Source organism: Anguilla anguilla, chromosome 13, assembly GCF_013347855.1.
Source record: "Anguilla anguilla isolate fAngAng1 chromosome 13, fAngAng1.pri, whole genome shotgun sequence".
NCBI classification, from domain to species: Eukaryota; Metazoa; Chordata; class Actinopteri; order Anguilliformes; family Anguillidae; genus Anguilla; species Anguilla anguilla.
Genome location: NC_049213.1, coordinates 11390461 through 11411205, shown reverse-complemented (window position 1 = coordinate 11411205; position 20745 = coordinate 11390461). Strand labels below are relative to the sequence as shown.

Here is a 20745-nt window from a genome sequence, read left to right as displayed (position 1 = left end):
GCACCTTCAGGATCAAAATGGGTCACAGTTGCTGTGGTAGCAAATGCAGCTTTTCAGTTTCATAGCATATTTTATTTTGGTACTGTTCAATTAATTCTTTGGCCTTAGCTGTGCAATCGGCAGTTTTTCTGAGGATGCATAATTAGCACCATATTTGAACACACTATAGCATCTTCCCCAAGTGCAGACATGACTGAAGAGAGCTATAGCTATGGTTAAGGTAGTTCAGGGCAAAGCACCAATGCTGTGCTTCTGGGTTTGCAAGTCAATGGTTTGCTGGTAATTGTAGTAAACTTGTATGCTTTACACCATTCATAATCGTGAAAGTGTGTGTGCGCGTGTGAGTGTCTGTGACTGTTATCCGTTCCTTATACGTATCTGAAGTGAAGATGGATGGTAGCCGAAGTCTGGCGCATTACATGCATAAAACTGTGGGTCATCCGCTGAATTTCTGAAACGTGGAATGCTGTCGAATGACCCCTTGGGTAGCCTAGCCATAGATGACGCAGTACCGCTGGTTCAGTCAAACTCTTCTAATGATGTCTGTTTTTTTTTTTTTAAATGCAGTACTGGTGTCCCGAAAAGGCTCTTGCTAGTGTTAGGGTGTGCGGAGCACGTGGCCACTTTGAAGTGAAGCCGGGCGAGGGTAGCTGGCCTTTGGCTGTCCTCCCCAAGTCTACACCGGGGAAAGGAATCTTAATTCAGATCCTCTGATGGAGGGAGGAGGCTTGAGCTATCAGCCGGAAATAATACAGAGCCTGACGCTTCAGTGCACTCCAGAATTAGCACACCGCACGCCGGGCACCTTCATCTGGACAAATGAGGTGAAAATGGCATTTTTCAGTGTTTCGGTTATGGCAGTAAAACGCTGGTTCCAACTTGGGATAGAATGGATTTCAATATTTTTTTTAAAATTGCAAATAAAAAACATAATTAAACATCGGCAAATTCATTTGAAAAATGCAAGATTTATACATATTCTGTACATGTTTAATCTGAATAGACGTGTGACATGCCGTAGCTGAATAAGACTGAACTCACACAGTTCGCAGTTCACACGGGAAAACCAGTATTTCTGGCCCTTCCTTATTTAAAAGCGATTGTTCGAAACATTATGAAAATTCCATCGTGTGCAAGCGTCTTTATTGTGCGCCTACTGTACGTAACCGCGAAAGTGCTTCCTGTGTGCTAGGTGGGCAGGCGGGCGGGCGGTGAACTGGGGCTGGTTGCGTTTAGGGCAGACTGTAGCCGGCTCCGTTAGCCCGCCGTTGCGCAAGCCGCGCCTCCCCGTTCGGTCCACTTCCTCCCAGCCCTTTTTTCGGGTGCGTCGGCCCCCCAGGAGCTCTGCTAACCGCACGTGTTTCCACTTACCTCAGGCAGCCCCCGCGGGCCCCCGGGCCGAGCCCGTTTAAAGCGGTTTTCGCGCCGTGCGCTCGGCGTCGCGGCGACCAGCTCGGGCGCTCTGCCCGCACGCCCCCCGCGCTCGGATCGGTCTCCCCCGGGGCCGGACGGCGAGCCCGCTAGCGCAGCGGAACTCAGACCGCGCGTCGCGGCGTCGCTGCTTTCAGCGCGTTATCGGTCCAGAGTTAGCCGTCTTTCGGTTACGTTTGGTTTCTCAAAGTTGGGGGTGTGGTTCATTTCTACAAGAGAGCAACCTTATCTTTTGGCTTCGTTGGGGGTTGGGGGTTGGGGGTGGGGGGGGGGGGGGTTGTTCCAAAAGATATTCCACACCCTTATTTTCAAACACATTTCCAAAATACCCGTTTGTGCTATGTCTGGTTTACAACTTTTGCAACTTTTACAGTTTAGATGTTCTGCAGACACTTCGCCAAAGAAACTTTGCATGGTAAAACGGGCCATGGTTACAGCTGTATTAAATTGAACTGAACAGACTGTTTTCCAACACCATCCGAGATTAGAAATGGAGAAAGTTGGAACTTTTTTTGTTTTGTTTTGGGATGGTGCTGTAGCCATCTGGCTGGGCCTGCACCTTACTCTTTAATCTGTCAGCGTCAATGTCAATAATGTTGATTGGTTCCAAATAGGTTGCTAAACCGCACGTTTTCACTGTAAACAATCGATTAGTCTCATTATTGTTCTGTTTGCAATTGCTTTGGGAACAGAATATTATATTATACTGTGCATGGAATATGTTTCACGCCAGTTGTCAAATTCAGAGCCTAGCAGAATTATGTGTGCTGTAATCTTGTGATTACTGTGCCTCGGTAAATCCCCGCAGTTTGCGCACGGGTGCGAACGGGATTCACGTCGCCCAGCCGGGCGGCCTTCTCTCTTTCGCGAGCCGAGCGGGAGGGAGAGCGCGGTTTTCGGATTTCGGTACGAAGGCGGTGCGGCCTGCGCTCTCGCCCTAAAACGCGAGCGCCGACGCGCGCCCCGTTTCGCTTCGCTTCGGTGCCTGGTTGTGTTTTTCTGGAGCAGGGTAAGTTTGAGGTGCAGGGGGAACTCGGTTTACGCTCAGGAGACGCTGCTTTCGTTCCGAGCGCAGGCCTGCGTTTTCTGTCCCTGCTGCAACAGTTGCGTTTTGGTCAAAACGCAGTATTGCGAGAGAGAAACCTTGCGTAGCTGACCCAGGTTGTTCGTTTTTAAAAATCCTCCTCCCTCGGGCAAGGGGGACCATGTTACGACTTAACACCTTAAGGGCGTGCCGCTAGCACAGTGTAAAACCTGAACAAAGTTCAATTTTGAGCATTTGTTTTGCAGCTGTCGGGTCACTGTTCCGTATCACAGCTTTATTGTCGCCCTAAAGAAGTTGTGTCACTGCGTCCGCAGCATATTTGTAGCGTGTATTGTGCAAACAGGACTGTTCAGTAATGGACTCTTTCAGTTAGGGCAGCTTTCCCTCCGAGCGCGCCCCTGTCCACTGGGACGTGGCCCCCTCCCAAAGGGCCTGACAGGAACTCGGTTACTCCCTTTTTTTAGAAGTTTGGTGGCAGGACTGTGGAACAGGCCATTGTGAAGAGCCGGGCTCTGAGGGCAAGCCCGCGCCCGTTCTGAGCCGGAGCTGAGATAAGGCTCACAGAGCGTCGGAGGGCGCCGCGAGCCCTCCTGCCGGAGCCGCGGGCCCTTCCTGATGTTTTTGTGTGCGTAACCGGGGGCCGCCCCCTCAGGGACCGGTTTCCTGCTCGGAGTTTCCCGTCCCCGTTCCGAACAGAGCTCCGCGGACAGAGTCTCCGCCTGGGCTTTCGTTCGCCGCGCGCGCGAAACGGCTGGCGCTAAGTCGGCGCGTCGCGCGCCGAAAGTGCGTAAGAACGGGCCGCGCTTCGATTTGCACCGCCTCCCCCCCGGAGGAGTCGCCGGAGCTTTCGGAGTGGGGCCCTTTCGCCGAGAGAGGGGGGCAGGGAAACGCCTCGAGCGCTGACCTCTGTACACAGACCCATTTAGCACCGAAGACCCTTTTGGGTTTTTTTACTGCTTGTTGATTTTAAGAAGCTGTTTGTGTTCCTCTTTTTTTTTCCCCCCCCTCTGTGTGTACCTGTAGCAGAAAGGGTCTGGGCGGGTTTGGGAACAGGGCGGGACGCCTCTCCGGGGATGGGATTGTGTTCCTGGAGCACGCTGTTCCGTGGGTCCCCAGGGGTGGACTGGACTGGGTGGTGGGGGGGGGTGCTGTTGCGGCCGATTGCTTCAGCGCTGTGGAGAGAGACTGTGGGGGTGGAGGGGAGAGGAGGGGGGGGGGAGCGGGGACCGGGGACCGGGGGCGGATACGCCTCCAGTGCGGCCCCTCTGGGCAGGGAGGCGATGGCGACCGCGATTCAAATGAAGTTCAAAATTGGCCAAGTTGTTTTTTTTTGTTTTTTTTTTTAAACTTGCCTCGGTTTTAGTGAGATGGGCTCGAGGGATTAAAATGAACAGCAAACACAAAAATGCCGGCACGTTTTTACCTCATTTAAATTGAAGGGGCGGCTTGTTTGTTTCTTCCTTCCCTCCTTTCGCGATGTGCGTTCTGTTGTTTGACGGCTGTCAGGATTACTATGGCGTTAGCCGACTTTGCCGCGCTGTTCAGAAATGTGTGCGCGGGTTTGCCTCCTGACGCTGGCTTCAGCAGCGTAGCTACAGGTAGCTGGGCTAATTCCATGCAGTTCTATGCTTGGCGCTTTTTACACGCTAAGATGCTTTACACTCAGAAGAAATGGGGGAAGAATGACCGTGACCATAACAAATGCCTGAAAAATTACAGTGACCATGCCCCTAAAAACCCAACAACTAAAAAGAAGAAGAAAAAAAACTCCCTAGTGGGAATAAAAAACATTCAAACGGGGGGCGAGAAATAAAACTGCCGTTGAGAAGCTGCCCCGGCAGGAAGCTGGCTCTGGAGGGCTCGCCCGCTCTCCGCCGGCCGGCCCCGTATCAGCGGTTGGAGATGAGCGGCGATGGCGGGCGGCCCGTAAAAGGGGAACGTGTTGTGGGGACGCGTGCGGCGTAGCGCCGCGGGCCGGGGGGCACCTCTCCTGTGCGTCTGCGGCGGCTGTGACACGGCACCACTCGTCTGGCTAAACTCTCAGAGGCTAAACTCTCGCAGGCTAAACTCTCAGAAGGCTAAACTCTCAGAAGGCTGAACTCTCGAAGTCTAAACTGTCGGAGGGTAAACTCTCGCAGGGTAAACTCTCGCAGGGTAAACTCTCGCAGGGTAAACTCTCGCAGGGTAAACTCTCGCAGGGTAAACTCTCTGAGGCTAAACTCTCGCAGGGTAAACTCTCTGAGGCTAAACTCTCGTCAGCGTCCGTTCGTTTCGTTACGTCTCGCACCTCCGCCATGTTCCCGCTACAAAATCCGGGCGATATGGGCAGCGATGACGACGCAGCAGCGAGGAGGACGATAGCGCTGTTGTTTTTGGAGTCTACATCACTCACGGTTAATGCTGTTTGTTTTCGTGCTATCAGTGGAGCTGCTGATAATAAGTACAGTTGCCAACGCGGGCCTATTGGACTTTCTGAATTATGTATTTCAAATTTAAGAGAGCAGGCGTTCACATTTGAATGTTTTACTCCTTAATTTATAATGTTGGATATGGGTCTTATTAGTTTCTTTTTTCGTTTGGATCGTTCACCAGCACCATTTTGGTTTTTGGTGCCATGGGTAAGGAGTTTATCCGGCAGAAAATGGAAGCATTGATGGCCAGTTCCTCTCTAATTGGATCGTGACCTGTAGTGATCTTTCTGTAGAACTGTAGTTCATGAAGGGTTGTGGGCGTAACGCAGGATGAAGCTGGTATGCTGAGACAATCGAATCTTTGGACATCGTCTTTATACATCCGTGTGTGTGTGTGTGTGCATTTAAGCAGTGTCTGTGTGTGTGTGTGTGTTTCTGGACTGAGAGCGTGAGACCACAGATCTTCTATGAATGTGGCTTCAGGGATTAAAAAGATATGGCTACATGTTTTTACGACGTGTTTATATTGCTGCTGGAAAATCTTTCCAAACATTAATAAAGTGAGAAAGCATGAGGGAAGATCGTACATAACGTTAACGAGACACGTCTGCAAGCAGGGAGGCTCAAAAACCCGAAGTGGTGCTAAATAATTTCTATGGTGATTAATCGGACGGCCATTTTGGTGCTTGATAAAAGACTCCGACGCTGAGTGTTTCCGAGCCCGCAGGCCTGTTATCGGCTGCGCTGGAGCGCGCCGTGTATTTAAGCCGCTTGCGCCAGGTTCCGGTGTAAACGGCGGAGGCTTGGTCAGTGCGTCACTGGGCCCAGGCCTCGCGTGAAGGCTGGCTTTGGGTTTGGGCTCGTTCCTCTGTTCCTCCTGATACGGCCGCCGCTTGCAGGAGCCGCGAGCTCAAGGTTATCAGAGTGCGTCGCCCTGGAACTTAGTGTTTGTTTGAGAAAGGGCTCGCTAATGCAGGCGAGGACTGCGTAGCTGCGGGAGGGTTTTCTGTTCGGCGCACGCAGTTAATGCGCTTCCTGTGCTCGAGTGCACAGTTAATGCACTTCCTGTGCTCCAGTGCACAGTTAATGCGCTTCCTGTGCTCGAGTGCACAGTTAACACGCTTCCTGTGCTCGAGTGTACAGTTAATGCGCTTCCTGTGCTCGAGTGCACAGTTAATGCACTTCTGGTGCTCGAGTGCACAGTTAATGCGCTTCCTGTGCTCGAGTGCACAGTTAATGCACTTCCTGTGCTCCAGTGCACAGTTAATGCACTTCCTGTGCTCGAGTGCACAGTTAACGCGCTTCCTGTGCTCGAGTGCACAGTTTATGGCCTCCCTTCGATCCACCACACAGTCAGTGCGCTTCTTGTGCTCGAGTGCACAGTTAATGCACTTCCTACCCTCTGGTGATTATATAACCCGTACCAGCCACGACCAGCCTGCTCATGCTTGCAGCTTGGGAATGAGCTGCTCCATCACTCTTATGGGACACACCAGTTTAAATGATACAGGAAGGTTTTCTCTTTGTGAGGTTTGTTGGGTCACCTTTGATTGGCTACCGTGTATTTGTTTTTCTCACTGTCTATGAGACCTGCCCCCTCTCCTCACTCTCTGTGTGACCCGCACCCCCTTTCCTCTCTTTCTCTGCGAGCCACACCCCCTCTCCTCCCTCTCTTTCTCTGTGAGCCACACCCCCTCTCTCTCTCTCTGCGAGCCACACCCCCTCTCCTCTCTTTCTCTGCGCGCCACACCCCCTCTCTCTCTCTCTGCGAGCCACACCCCCTCTCCTCCCTCTTTTTCTCTGAGAGGCACACCCCCTCTCTCTCTCTCTGTGAGCCACACCCCCTCTCCTCACTCTCTCTCTTAGCCACACCCCCTCCTCTCTTTTGAAGGGAGATGGCCAGGTTTTTGGGTTTTCTGGATTTCAACCTCGTTTGGATACCTTGCCTTTGAGCATGCTTGCACTGAATAACAATAGAGATGCAAAGATGGGCCTTTGAGGGGCTCAGAGCTGGTTTAAAAAGTAAGGTGGAGAGGTCAGTGCTCGTCATTCACAACCCACCTCTCTCCTTCTTTCTCTTTCCCTCCCTCCCTCCCTCCCTCACTCAGGTCAGGTGAACAAATCTTCCCCCCAGAAGCCTCGGAGCCGGACGATCTTCAAAGCGCTTTTCTGCTGCCTCCGAGCACAGGATGCCCCTCAGACTCCGCCCCCTGCCCAGGATACTCTGCTGCAGCCTGAGGACAATGGGACGGTTGCCAAGGTAACACATCGTCGGACTCGGATTGGCTGTGAACCCCTTCTCCATTTTGTGGCCTGTGAGGGGAGGCATGCATTGAGCCCAAAAAAAGAACAGCAGCTGGCTTAATTTCAGACCACCCTGGCTTTTTTTGAGACCACGTTTCTGTTTTGTTGATTTTTTTTTTGTACTTCTACTTCAATTTCACAGGCTGGGAGTTGAATCAGGAGAGAGAAAGGCCTTTTGTTAAAATGTCCTCCCATCAGTGCACTGTACACTGTATGGAACGGGCCATGTCTAATCACATGACTCCACTGTGACTTCTGACTGGCCAATTGTAGGGTTGTTATTTAGTGCTTTTACTGATATCGGAAGCCCTCTGAGCTCTGTAGGCATCAGTGGCAATTAGGTTAACAACATATAAATAATTACTTTTTATTCCATCAATAATGTTTTTCCTTTATTTCCCCTTGATGTTTCTCCTATTCATTTTTAAATATTATTTCTATTGAGTTATTTCTGTGCAGAATTATGAATTATCTTAGAGAAGAATTATAATTCGTAAAATATTATTCCAACATTTTCCACTCCTCCCCTTCCCACCGATGTCCACAGCGAAAGTCCAAACACAGTCAGCTTCCAAATAAGCTTCATTTCTCATTGCATGTACACAGTCATACATAAACAGGCATATATCACTTTTAACGATTCCTAATGATGCATTTCCCTTGCGCACAGAATAGTGACTCTACTATTCTCCACTATCTGATATTCATTGTCCTTCTGCATCAAAACAAATATAACCATTTTGTGGTTACATTTAAATTAGAGTTGGAATAGCTTAGCATTAGCAACACGCAAAGAACAGTTCAGGCAATTAAGATGCACACTGATGAAAATTACTCTATTAATATATATTCCCAATATGAAACGCAAGCGAAATATTTCTTCCCTTCTCTGGTCCTCGTCCGATCAGTTGTCAGATCGATCGAGTGAGAAGTCTTGCGAAAAAGGAGATCTTCGAACGTCCTGTTGCTTTGCGAAAATTGTTGCTGCTGTTTTGAAGCCTGTTTCAGATGCACTCTGATTTGCTTAAGGGCGTACAGTGGCTTGTTTCGGCGGGTCCATAGCATGCCACGTTTTATTACCCCCCTGCATTAGAAAGTCCATCAGGAACGTGCAGTATTCTTCAGGTCACCAGAACACAACATCTGCACGTCCTTTCATCAACTGTGTTGGCTTGTGGCGTACAGCTAGCATCTGCTGTTAAGCATTGTCTGCTGTGTCCTGCTTATATAAACTGTGTTTGTGTTAGAACTGCATTTGTATTAGAGCTGCGTTTGTGTTAGAGCTGCGTTTGTGTTAGCACTGTTTGTGTTCGCACTGTGTTTGTGTTAGAACTGTGTTCGCACTGTGTTTGTGTTAGAACTGTGTTTGTGTTCGCACTGTGTTTGTGTTACTGTGCAACCTGGCTGTGTGGGTGGGGTCATAGAATAGAGTTAACTGTTTCTTGTGTTTGTTTTTTTATCTCTTTGTTTAGTCTGATCTCCTTCAAACTCTTCGCTACCAGTTTCATCAAGTACGTAATGGATAATATTACCTTCTCCCAGTGTCAGGGGGTCCTTGTATGTGTGTAGTTGTACAGTATCTCCGCAGAAACTGTTCACACACACACACGCATACACACAAACACGCATGCACGCACACGCACACAGCCCTGAAGCTCTGCTGTCTCCTGCCCTCTGTTATGTAACTCGTGCTGAAACACACGCTCTTCGGGCTGCAAAGCAAAGCCTTAAATTAGCTCGGAGGGCATTTTTCAAAAAGCACACAAGTCTGTTTTAACAGGAACATTCATCCCCTTCACGAGGTAGGACAAGTGAAAAATGTTTGTGCCCGCATGAGAGACAAGTGTCGAACGAAGAAAGACTAGGTTGAACGGATGAGGTGATAGCGGAATGACTCGTCCGTGAGAATTGGGGGGGGGGCGAGTAGACCTCGCTTATTCCCGAAGTACAGATCGGTGGCGAGAGGCTGACGGGGAAGAAAAACAAATTGAACGCGGCAAGCGTTTGGAATTAAAGTTCCTGAATGCAACAAGGGATCTAGGCGTGCGATATTTCGTAACTCAAGTCGCAACACGGTAAATATGCGATGCCTCTTTCAGCTCCCCCAGGCACTGCTTCGCTGTTTAGCAACAGCAGGTCAACCTCCGCCCACTGATTTAATGGCCAGAGACGCACGCGCTGCCCACCGCTCCATAGCTACGGCTAAAGCGCTGCCCACAGGTTCATAGCTACGGCTAAAGCGCTGCCCACCGGCTCATAGCTACGGCTAAAGCGCTGCCCACCGGCTCATAGCTACGGCTAAAGCGCTGCCCACAGGTTCATAGCTACGGCTAAAGCGCTGCCCACAGGTTCATAGCTACGGCTAAAGCGCTGCCCCCAGGTTCATAGCTACACCTGATCCCACCCACAGTTAACCAGACCACCCACCAGTCGCTACCGGCAACTGGATTACTACCGGATCAATACCCGCGGCTCACCCATAGCGCACCCCAACCACCACCAGCGTGTTTCACAATACGTTTTCATCGTTTTGAGTTCACGCGGCTGTCTGAAGCATAGCCACGCTCACGCCGATGCTTAGCTTTCGCTAGCTGCGTAGCGCCATTATAACACCAGCGGAAAGCTAGCGTGAGAACCGGCTCGGACTGGATTCTCGTGAGCACAAACTGTTGATTGACAAGTGTCAACAACAGCCAAGGTAGAAAACGCGGAATGTGGCCCTACATCGCTGCAGCGACAGAAGTGGAGTCACAGTGTTTGGAAATTGTAGATACCCAGCGACACACTGGTTTTAACACACCGTTCAGAGAGCAAACGCACACACGCACGCACGCACGCACGCACGCACACACACACACGCGCACACGCACACACACACGCACACACACACACACACACACACACACACACACCAGGAAATGGCTACAACGTCCAAGCAGCAGGGCTTGTCTGTGTGTTTTCCACACTTGTGCTGTTCTGCCTAGCTCGCGGGTCCCTGCGCAGAAGCGTGTATGAACAAGGCCCTGAGGTGGAACACTCACCTTGCGTTCGCCGCGCGCGCGCTGCGTTTCGGTGAACGCTTCTGTCGGCAAGCGAGTCTTCCAGGAGAAGAGGCCTGAAAATGACATTAATTAACACCCGCACATTCACACCGTGGAGTCCTCATTGAAAGAGTTTTTTTTTTTTTTTTTTTTAATGTGCATGCTCCATGATGACATGGTAATATAAAAAAAGCTATATTGAAAGCTGTATTAGATTGCTTATCTTATTGTTTTAAATATCAATTTAGACAGTGTTTTTAATTGTGGTCTGTGCCATTTGAAACTGTCCAATAAAGATGCATGGTCACTTTTTAAAAATTTATGAACAGAACTATAGTGCTGTTTCCTTTTCAGTCTGTCAGTTCTAAACACAGCAGCTGGCAGTCGTCTCATGTTAATTTCTGATGGACTTCTAAAGTTCACCACAGCCTGCTAAATAATGAGATTGCTGATTGGTTTGAATATGAAATTCTATTTTAGTTCAGGAAAAAAAAACCCATTTCAGTGTCAGCTGATTAAAATAGGTTTAATGCCATAGTATTTGTTTTTTTTTTAATTCATAATGGAACTATTAAAAGCAGATTCTTTCAAGACGATTGTAGCAGACACAAGACAAAGAGTTACTATTTTTCTGGTAATTCAGCAGTCGGTACAGAAATGCATCCGCTCATGAGAAGGTATTTTGTTTTTCGTGTCGATAAACGGCACGTCAGGGTGCCGTGCGCCGACTGGTCTTAACGCACGTCTGGGGCGCGTTAACACCGGCCGCGCTGTAGCGCCGCCTAGTGGCAAAGCGGGAGCGGGTAACTCGTCCTGTACCGGAGGTGGATCGGTGACCGTTCTCCGCACCCCCCCCCCCCCCCCCACAGATCCCCGGAACCTGCCTGCTGCCCGAGGTGACGCCCCAGGACCAGGGCAAGATCTGCGTGGTGATCGATCTGGACGAGACGCTGGTGCACAGCTCCTTCAAGGTGCTCCCCCCCACCCCCCACCCCCTTGTTTCTGAACCCGCTCCGTTTTAACGAGCGGACTTCACACACGACGGAAAACCCGAACGCGAGGAGTTACGCGTAGCGCGTCTCCTTCGCTTGCGACCGCTCGTCTTAACAGGCGGGCGCGAGCGCAGTCGTGTCGTAGGTCTGTTGTGGGTGGTAGAGCCGTACGCGGTGGGTACAACTTGAGCAGAATTAACAGGGTTGACGTTAGCATTTGTGCATTGTAAAGCAGTGTGTGTTAGGCTAAGTGGTTTTACTCCCGCTAACACTTGGGAAATGACGATTTCGCAGTCTGCCGTTTTCCTTCTGTGTGGGGGGGAAACCCTGAGACTGAACGTGTAAACCCAGTCGTTCTGAGAGAGTGTCCTTACTGTGTGTCTTCTCACAGCCTATCAGTAACGCGGACTTCATTGTTCCCGTGGAGATTGAGGGCACGACGCACCAGGTAAGACTAAGACCGGCAACAGTCAAATCCACTCTTCTGCCTAAACGCGCTGGTTTTTGTATATTCAGGATGAGGATTTGAATGCTGTGTAGTCGCACATCGAGAGCCTTTCCAGCACGCACGAGTCTTTCCTCTGACGGATCGCTGCCCCGCCTGAGCGTTACGCAGCCCGGCTTCGGGACCCCCGTGGGACCTGGGTACGAAATTGAGTCTTGATGTATTGGATTTCTCAGCTGACACGTCCGACAGTTCATCGCCGAACCCTCAGAAGCGACCCTTTTAAACGGGAGCTGTGGTGGACGTGCGCCCTCTGCTGGACGAAAGTGGAGGCACCGGGCCGAAAGCTCTCCCGCGCGCCGTCTTAGTTAGGACCGGCTTCCTTCCGTGTTGATTAGACAGGCGTCCCGGCGCTCTGGTGTTGAGTAAACGGGCTGCAGCTCAGCATGCTGAGAGGGATTTTGCGTACGCCTTGCGCCCCGCTCCCGGTGGACGCCTTCCCTCCCGGGGCCGTGGCGAAACGAGCACCGCGGACAGATCGGTTTCGCAGAAGGCGAGCTAGCGGTTAGCGGTTAGCGCTCTGGTCTGAAACACTGGGAAACTGGAGGGGCTAATGCAGTGGTTCTGAAACTCAGTCCTGGAGGAACCCTGTGCATGCTGGTTTTTTTGTTACATTGTCAATTAAGGTTGCTGGACACGTTTTTAAATTCTTTCATAATTTTTTTTCTTTTATTAACACAATGCAGGTTTGGCTTGTTATCAATTGCTTTGGCTTCATTATCTACCAAATGGTTCATTTTAGTAGCCGTGTGTCCACACTTTCACCAATTAGGAGCCTATTGATTCACTTCAGTCTTTTTAAGTCATTTGTAATATACCACAATGCCCACAATGTGAATATGGGTTTTTTATTCTTCATGGCGTGCATAAATGTTTCTGACATAAAGTGGCTTAAGAGGGTAAATAGTCCTTCAAAACACAAAAGGTTCCTAATTAGGAGAAGTGAACAGCTTAATTATAATTCTGGAACTGCAACTGTGGTTTGAATAGAAACCAGCATGCGCAGGGGTGCCCCAGGACCACATTTGAGAACTTGTCTAATTCGATAGGTGTTCTGTCTGTAACAGCCTGCATGCAGAGTGCTTGCTTGTCTTCCATCATTTCATTTCAATTTCCTTTAGAGTTCAAAGGATTTAACGTGGGGGGTATAAACTCTGGTGTATACTCAAACAACTTGTGATGTGGGGTTATTGTAGGAAGACAACTCAGTGCTGTGGGGTTACCGTGGGAACAGAATTCAATGCTGAGGAGTTACTGCGGGAACAGAATTCAGTGATGTTGGGTTACCGTGGGAACAGAACTCAGTGCTGAGGGCTTACTGTGGGAACAGAATTCAGTGCTGCGGGTTTACCTTTGGAACAGAACTCGCTAGGAGTAACTGTGCAGGGCATCTTTAGGGGAACAGATCCTGCATCCTGGACCTGCATTGCCCCACCCTCAGGACCGTCCTCCTCTGGCCTCAGCCTGGTTCAAGTAATCCAGGATAGGCTGGTTCCCACCAGCTCGGCCTATTCTCGATTACTTGTTTCAGGAGGGGGCTCCCGGCAGCCGAGACCATCGGGGCAACGACGGACAGGCAGACAGAGACAGACAGACAGACAGACAGACACACAGAGACAGACAGACAGGCAGACAGACACACAGAGACAGACAGACAGGCAGACAGACACACAGAGACAGACAGACAGGCAGACAGACACACAGAGACAGACAGACAGGCAGACAGACACACAGAGACAGACAGACAGGCAGACAGACACACAGAGACAGACAGACAGACAGGCAGGCGGGCAGGCGGAAAGACAGACAGACAGGCAGGCAGGCAGACAGACAGACAGACGGACAGACAGACGGACAGGCGGAAAGACAGACAGACAGACAGGCAGGCGGGCAGGCGGAAAGACAGACAGACAGACAGACAGACAGACAGGCAGGCAGGTGGAACGACAGACAGACAGAAGACTGACCCCGTGTTTCAGTTCAGTTCATCTGGCCAGGAAGCATGCGGTGGAGAGCTGCTTCTGTTCGGTTTGGTCTGAGTCGGGCTCTCCCGGGCCCCCGGGCCCCCGGTCGCGTTCCCCGAGGCTGACGGACCCCGCTCTGCCTTTCAGGTGTACGTTCTGAAGAGGCCGCACGTGGACGAGTTCCTCCGGCGGATGGGGGAGATGTTCGAGTGCATCCTCTTCACCGCCAGCCTCGCCAAGGTGAGGGCGCCAGCGACTCCGTTACCGCGCCGACTCTGTCACCGCGCCAGCTGTACGGACCGCGAGGGCGGGGTCACACACATTTGGGTCTAAGTGTGCTTAGCTTCGCACCAGCGGTAGCCTTTTACACTGAAAACCTTGCGCTTTTTGCACCGTTTTTCCTCTTTACATCTTGTCTAAATGAAAAATCATCAAGACAAGACCATAAAACCCATGAAACAAACATACTTCTGCGTTCAGGCAGAACGTTGATCGTTTCTTTTCTGACTGGAGTCTTACTTGTTTGAAATGCTTCTGAACTCAATAAAAGCCGGTGCTCTGTGCTCTCTCTCTTCACCTCTCTGTAACAGTGACCTGTAGCTCATAGTGGAAACCCCTTGAGCCGGCCCCTCCCATTTCCCACGGGCTTGCTGTGCTGTTGCTCTCATACTGGCGTTCCTAGCGCTCCCTAATCCCCTCACAGGCATTAGCACACGCCTGCTCTGTTCTGTGCCTGTGTCTGTCAGCACAGTCAGCTCTGTTGTGTTCCTGTGTCTGCCAGCGCAGTCAGCTCTGTTCTGTGCCTGTGTCTGTCAGCACAGTCAGCTCTGTTCTGTGCCTGTGTCTGTCAGCACAGTCAGCTCTGTTCTGTGCCTGTGTTTGTCAGCACAGTCAGCTCTGTTCTGTGCCTGTGTCTGCCGGCACAGTCAGCTCTGTTGTGTGCCTGTGTCTGCCAGCACAGTCAGCTGAGCTGTGAGTAAAATGCTAGTAGTGTAGGTTGGGGTCACTTTGGAAGCGGACCCTAGCAGGAGCGCGCAGGTCCTCGCTTGCCTTATAATGCCACTGTAGTTTTTACCCAGCATCCCTGCTGTTCTTCCTCGCCGGCCCTCAGAGTAATGCCAAACCTCCCCCTCCGCCCCCATCACCCCCCTGCCCCCCCCCTCCCCCCCCAGTATGCGGACCCGGTGACGGACCTGCTGGACCGCTGCGGCGTGTTCCGGGCGCGGCTCTTCCGCGAGTCCTGCGTCTTCCACCAGGGCTGCTACGTCAAGGACCTGAGCCGGCTGGGCCGCGAGCTCCACAAGACGCTCATCCTGGACAACTCGCCCGCCTCCTACATCTTCCACCCGGAGAACGCTGTGAGTCTCCTACCCTAACCCTAACCTTAACCCTAACCCTAACCCAGCTCCCCCGCCTCCTACATCTTCCACCCGGAGAACGCTGTGAGTCTCCTACCCTGACCCTAACCTTAACCCTAACCCAACTCCCCCGCCTCCTACATCTTCCACCCGGAGAACGCTGTGAGTCTGCCTGTCCCTAACCCTAACCCTAACCCTAACCCAACACCCAGAGAACGCTGTGAGTCTCCTACCCTAACCTTAACCCTAACCCTAACCCTGACCCTAACCCTAACCCTAACCCAACTCGCCCGCCTCCTACATCTTCCACCCAGAGAACGCTGTGAGTCTGCCTGTCCCTAACCCTGACCCTAACCCTAACCCAACACCCAGAGAACGCTGTGAGTCTGCCTGTCCCTAACCCTAACCCTAACCTTAACCCTAACCCTAACCCAACACCCAGAGAACGCTGTGAGTCTGCCCATCCTAACCCTAACCCAACACCCAGAGAACGCTGTGAGTCTGCCTGTCCCTAACCCTAACCCTAACCTTAACCCTAACCCTAACCCAACACCCAGAGAACGCTGTGAGTCTGCCCATCCTAACCCTAACCCAACACCCAGAGAACGCTGTGAGTCTGCCTGTCCCTAACCCTAACCCTAACCCTAACCTTAACCCTCCAAAAGAGGAACTGCCGGTTATTTGTATACACTTGGGAGGGCACACTAGCTAACCGGCACTCTCAGAAATCGACAGAACACAGTCCGGTGATGGGACTAGTCTACAGTTGGGATTGGGCACTCCACATTTGGGGAAATGGAGTTTAAGGGGTTGTTTATGGGAGAGAGAGAGAAACGGAGTGAATGTTTTTGGGTTGTGCCTGCAGGTGCCTGTGGTGTCCTGGTTCGATGACCTGGAGGACACGGAGCTGCTCACCCTCCTGCCGGTCTTCGAGGAGCTGAGTCAGGCGGAGAACGTCTATGCCAAACTACAGCAGCTGCGAACCCCCTGACCTCCGACCCTACCCCCTCCCCCCCCCCTCTCTTCCACACAGCCAGACCAGACCAGACCCAACACCATAAAACCAAACTCTGCCGAAACACAAAGACCGTGTTTCACCCACCCCCCCCCCCCTTGACTTTGTAGTCTCTCTCCTCAGTCAAGTCTGTGCCACCAGCCCCCCTGGTCTGGAAATACTGTTGAGTCGGATTTTGGACCAATGCTGAACAGGCTGCAGTCTGGAGTCTTCTCCACGAAAATGCCGCAAATTGAGTATTTTTTTTCCTGCATTTTACTGCTTTCAAACTTGCACAGGACTTCACAAAGGATGATCTCCTCCAAAACCAAGACTGCCTACAGCTCTATTGCCAATGGGACTCCCACACATTACTGTATTGTGACTGACCTTAGCACAGGCGTTACCGCAGGTCTTTGCAAGGCGTCATAGAAGAGGTGCAACCCAAAGTACCGTTCGTTTCTTTAAAGTGGATGCCTTTGAAACAAAATGGCTGTTTTCAGAAAGGTACTTACTTTTGCAGGTTCGCCTTAACGTCATCTCAAGGAAGCTTCATATTAAAGCAAAACCCAGGGGTCTTTCTTCCCAATCAAAAACCAGCATGACCTGACACATGAATCGGGGGTCCTTCTCACCCCTTGCTGTCCATCACTGTGCCTTTTGATAAATAATTAAAAACCAGTAAACTGAAAGCTTTTTGTTCCTTTGAAACGTAATGGTTGTTCTTTTTCAGTAGTTGGGTTTTATATTACATTTTTAAATGTCTTTTTAATGTTCAGTATGTTAACTGAGAACTCGCTGTATAAATGTTTTGATAAGCAGTATGAGGAAAAACAGCCATACAGAAAGCCTCTGTACCGGAACCTTCCGCACAAGTCAGGGTATTTACCATCAGCAGTCGCGCGACACCATGGCAATCAAAGGGTTAAAAACGCAGTATTATGGCAGACATTTGCCTGACTTAGCCTGGCTCACTCTATGCAATCCAGTCATCCATTTTGTTTTTGTGGTCTTTCTTTCCCTCAGTGTCCTGTGGAATGTCTTTTTTTTTTTTTTTTGCCTTTTAAGGGCGTAGTAAATCGAACGAGCCCGATTCTGAAAGCGCCTCTTCCCAGAGCAACACATGGACCGTGTTTACCGTGCCCTGGTTCACCTTGTTCATTGTCATTATTAGCTTGTTTGGAGACAGGGTTATTGGTAGCCCCATTCCTGCTGTTCTGTTTCATTACATGAACTCAACTGATCGATTGTGTTTGGTTGCTGTAATACATAAATACATTTTTAAACCCCTCTTGTGAAATTTGTTTCCACTTGTGTTGTTAAGCCAGAGAACCACGCGATGCCAGGGTTCCAGTCTTTAATGATGTTTAAACTTTGGGAGGCACACGTTTTTAAGTTCTACAGCAGTTCATGTGCTACGACAAAAGTGTCTTTGTCCCGGAGATTTTCTAAAGACTTTAGAAAAAGTGTTTAATTAAATGCACTTATATGCAGTGACATGTAATACATTTTCATTTATTGGGGGACAAGACTTTAGCCAAAAACTGTCTCCTTGATTTATGGGGCCTATCAAAGTAGAAAAATACCCTCTCCATAACAGCCATCAGCTACAAAAGGGTAAAGTTCTTTTTTGGTTTGGTTATTTTGTTGCTTGTTTGCCAAGTGAGAAGCACCTATATATTTCAAACATGCCAATAAAGTGCCTGAGGTAGTTTTTATTATTATTTTTTTTTTACTGAAACTATTGACTGAGTGCAAAGGGGCCTCCATTTAGAAAAAAAAAGAAACATTTCAGACTGTGTACCTGCCATTTTCTTTTGATGTAAGAAAATGAAATCATGGTGTCTACAAAGTTTACTTTTCTTACCTTTCCAGCGTTTTCCATATTTTTTTTTTCTTCTTTTTTTTTTGCGACGCCGGTTTCGGGCCGCAGTTGAAGTCTCTGCCGACGGCGGCCCCCGGTCACTACTTACAGACATTTGCAGCCAGACTGACGTCATGCTCTTTGTCACCTTGATTTGGAGGGGTTCCAATTGATTTTGTACTCACCTGTTACTGTCAATCATTTTGATCTGTCACTCATCAAAGAAAAAAAAAAAAAGCATTTTTATCTTGTTTCTTCTTGGTAGCGGGACACGGTGGAGGGTATTTGCTGTGTAATCATTCAAGTTGTGAGAACAGACCAGCGTTTGCCAAAGCTGCTCAGCATCGTCACTGGGGGACCAAGTGATTCAAACTGCAACAAAATTAAAGCCCTTTCTGCCTCTTATTTCTGAATTTTATGTTTTTCTTTTATGTTTTTTTCGTGAATGGTAAGAGTGTTTCCTGTGACTGTAACCTCCCCTGGAGCAATAATATGGTTTTGCAGTGTGCAAAAATTTGTTGCCAAAGGTTTCATGCAAAGATGTATTCTATACACTGACCAGATATTCCATTTACATATGCAACTTTCTGCCTGCACAGACCTGTTCACACAAAGAATATTTCCACTAGAGGCAAAGCAGATGGTTACGGTTGTTAGTGTACTTGTCTCGCATAAAGCTGCCATTTAAGGTCAGCATTCATCTGGTCAGTAACTTGAATGTTCTTTGTTGAAACCACCTTGAAATGGTGGCCTGGGGGCCTCCTGATTGGTTGGTCAGCTCATCAGCTGGCCCCGTGCGAAAGCTTTCTGATCGTCGGGATTGGGCGGAAGGGATGACTTCCTGTGCACCATGTGACCCGTCCTCTGCCCTCCCAGAGGGGTTTTTTTTTGCAGGCACAGGTTTCAGATCATTTTGCAGATTAAAAAGGCACAGCAAACAATGGAGTGGCAGGGATAGCTGCAGTTCTTATTCCGGAAGTCCGGTTTGTTTTATGCCTTTGCCTCAGTCCAGTTTAATATCTGAAAGCGCTTTGAGGGTTTTTAATTGGTGCTGAGAAGATGTTGTGCACGCTGACACATGGAGGATCGCTGAGTTTCTGGAGCGTTGAGGATGTCCTCAAACACCAGATTCCTACACTGAGCAAAGCATTCACAGGGTATGCAGAACTCCTACTGAGGAAAGAACAAAACAAAATGGAACATACTTTTTTTTCTGCAAGGTTATGCAAATCAACATAATATTCGACATTTTATTTTGTCTTTTGCCAAGTATTGTGCTCATCAGTGCTGGTCAGTTACAAGTTCTGTTAGAGTGTGTGCTTGGCACAGAGAAAGAAATGAATTGTGTGTAAAAAAAATTGCTGGAATATGTACTCAAAAATACAGTTTATTTGGCTGATTGGTGCCTTTAACATTCCACCAAGCAACAGTTCTTGCACAAGCTGTGAATGAAATCCCAGTGAATCCAGTATAGAGCACATTGTACAGTGTGGCTCTGTAGGGCCCCGCTGGCATGGTGTCTACACTGCCAGTGCTCCGCACACACTACAGTGCCTTTCTCTAGCGTGGTACTGCAGGTTCGCAGCCATCCCAAGGCCATTCACTTAGCGTGAAGTGAACAGCGAAACTTAAGGACGAATTTTCCCCACACTGCACCCATCACTGTGCTGCCTTTGATCACCTCCGTGAATTCCCCTGAAACGGTCGTTTGTCTTTAATTTCGTATCGAACGTTGCTTTTATGAAAAAAGTCATTTGAAGAAACTCTTCATTTGCTCACATTTTGCATCATTTTGTTTCTCTGGATTCGTAGTGTATTTCGGTAATGCAGGCTGTCCATGTCGATAAGTGTTGCATCCACGCTAATTCCTTAGAGAAGGAAAGCCAGTGTAACTCCTACAGCAGTTACAGCATAGGTAAAAACACCGAAAATGTGTATAGCGATCTGTGAGGCACTAGGGTCACTTAATACAAAATGATGAGAGAGAGAGACCGGCTTTATGTCGTCCTTTGTATCAGCCTGAAATTAAATGTCATTTAAGTCTTGCCAGAATAACTGCTGCTAAAATATCATTTTGGGGAAAAAATGGAATTGCATTTCTGCTCTGAAAATCATCTGTACCCACCTGCCTTTCTGGTGTGCCTACCAGTTGGAAGAGCTTTTTATTCTTCACTGGAGAGAATTTGCCACCCCCCTAATATTCTAGAATGCCAGCAGTTCTAATGATGGGCACAGCTGATATAGGGTTTAAATTGCTGCTAAACTGGTGCACAAAGTGTCAGTCATTGCAAAATCAAGGCACCAGAGCAACTTGTTCCTTCCATAAATGCAGGGCAACCACAGCGTGGAACCAACATGTCAGAAAGCGTTGTCATGGTTATGGCCCCTGATATTCTGACTTTGAGAGTATTGGCTTTTCCGTGTTTCCCTAGTGAGTTGCAGGTCATAGATGATTGGTTACGACAAATATGTGTTTTATAAAATTAAGAGGTCCCTTAAGACATTGGGGGAAAAATCCTCCCAGATTTAGAGTATTCGTTAAAATATACTTTTGTAGTATTGATATTGTTTGTTTAGGGTTGCTACAGTGTTCAGCTGTGCCACGTCTAAGCAGAAACTGTGCATATAAACTCAAATATGTACGTAAAAGCCAAAAAGGTTGTTTTAATCTCTTGACGACAGCAACGATTCTAAATACTGTATTAGGATTGAACTATTCAAAAAGACTTGAAATGATGCCTAAGATCTGTAGAGTTGTATTTTTGGGCTTTTTGTAAAGCGTACAAAACATGCTGAAAGAGGTTCAACCAATGCAATAAACAATGATTATACAGAA

General features: G+C 49.1%; 1 protein-coding gene across 2 annotated transcripts in view; it reads left to right on the top strand.

Annotated features, from left to right (window-relative positions):
- The window catches only part of LOC118211089 (carboxy-terminal domain RNA polymerase II polypeptide A small phosphatase 2-like), a 27331-nt gene extending 6586 nt beyond the window's left edge, over positions 1 to 20745 (top strand). The window contains exons 2-8 of one of the 2 annotated variants that reach the window (XM_035387918.1): positions 6996 to 7147; positions 8664 to 8702; positions 11102 to 11203; positions 11616 to 11672; positions 13841 to 13933; positions 14866 to 15051; positions 15917 to 20745. In XM_035387918.1, coding sequence (XP_035243809.1) covers positions 6996 to 7147; positions 8664 to 8702; positions 11102 to 11203; positions 11616 to 11672; positions 13841 to 13933; positions 14866 to 15051; positions 15917 to 16042 — 755 coding nt within the window. In that variant the 3' untranslated portion in view covers positions 16043 to 20745. The remainder of the gene's footprint in view (positions 1 to 6995; positions 7148 to 8663; positions 8703 to 11101; positions 11204 to 11615; positions 11673 to 13840; positions 13934 to 14865; positions 15052 to 15916) is intronic. The other variant, XM_035387919.1, reaches the window with a different exon arrangement.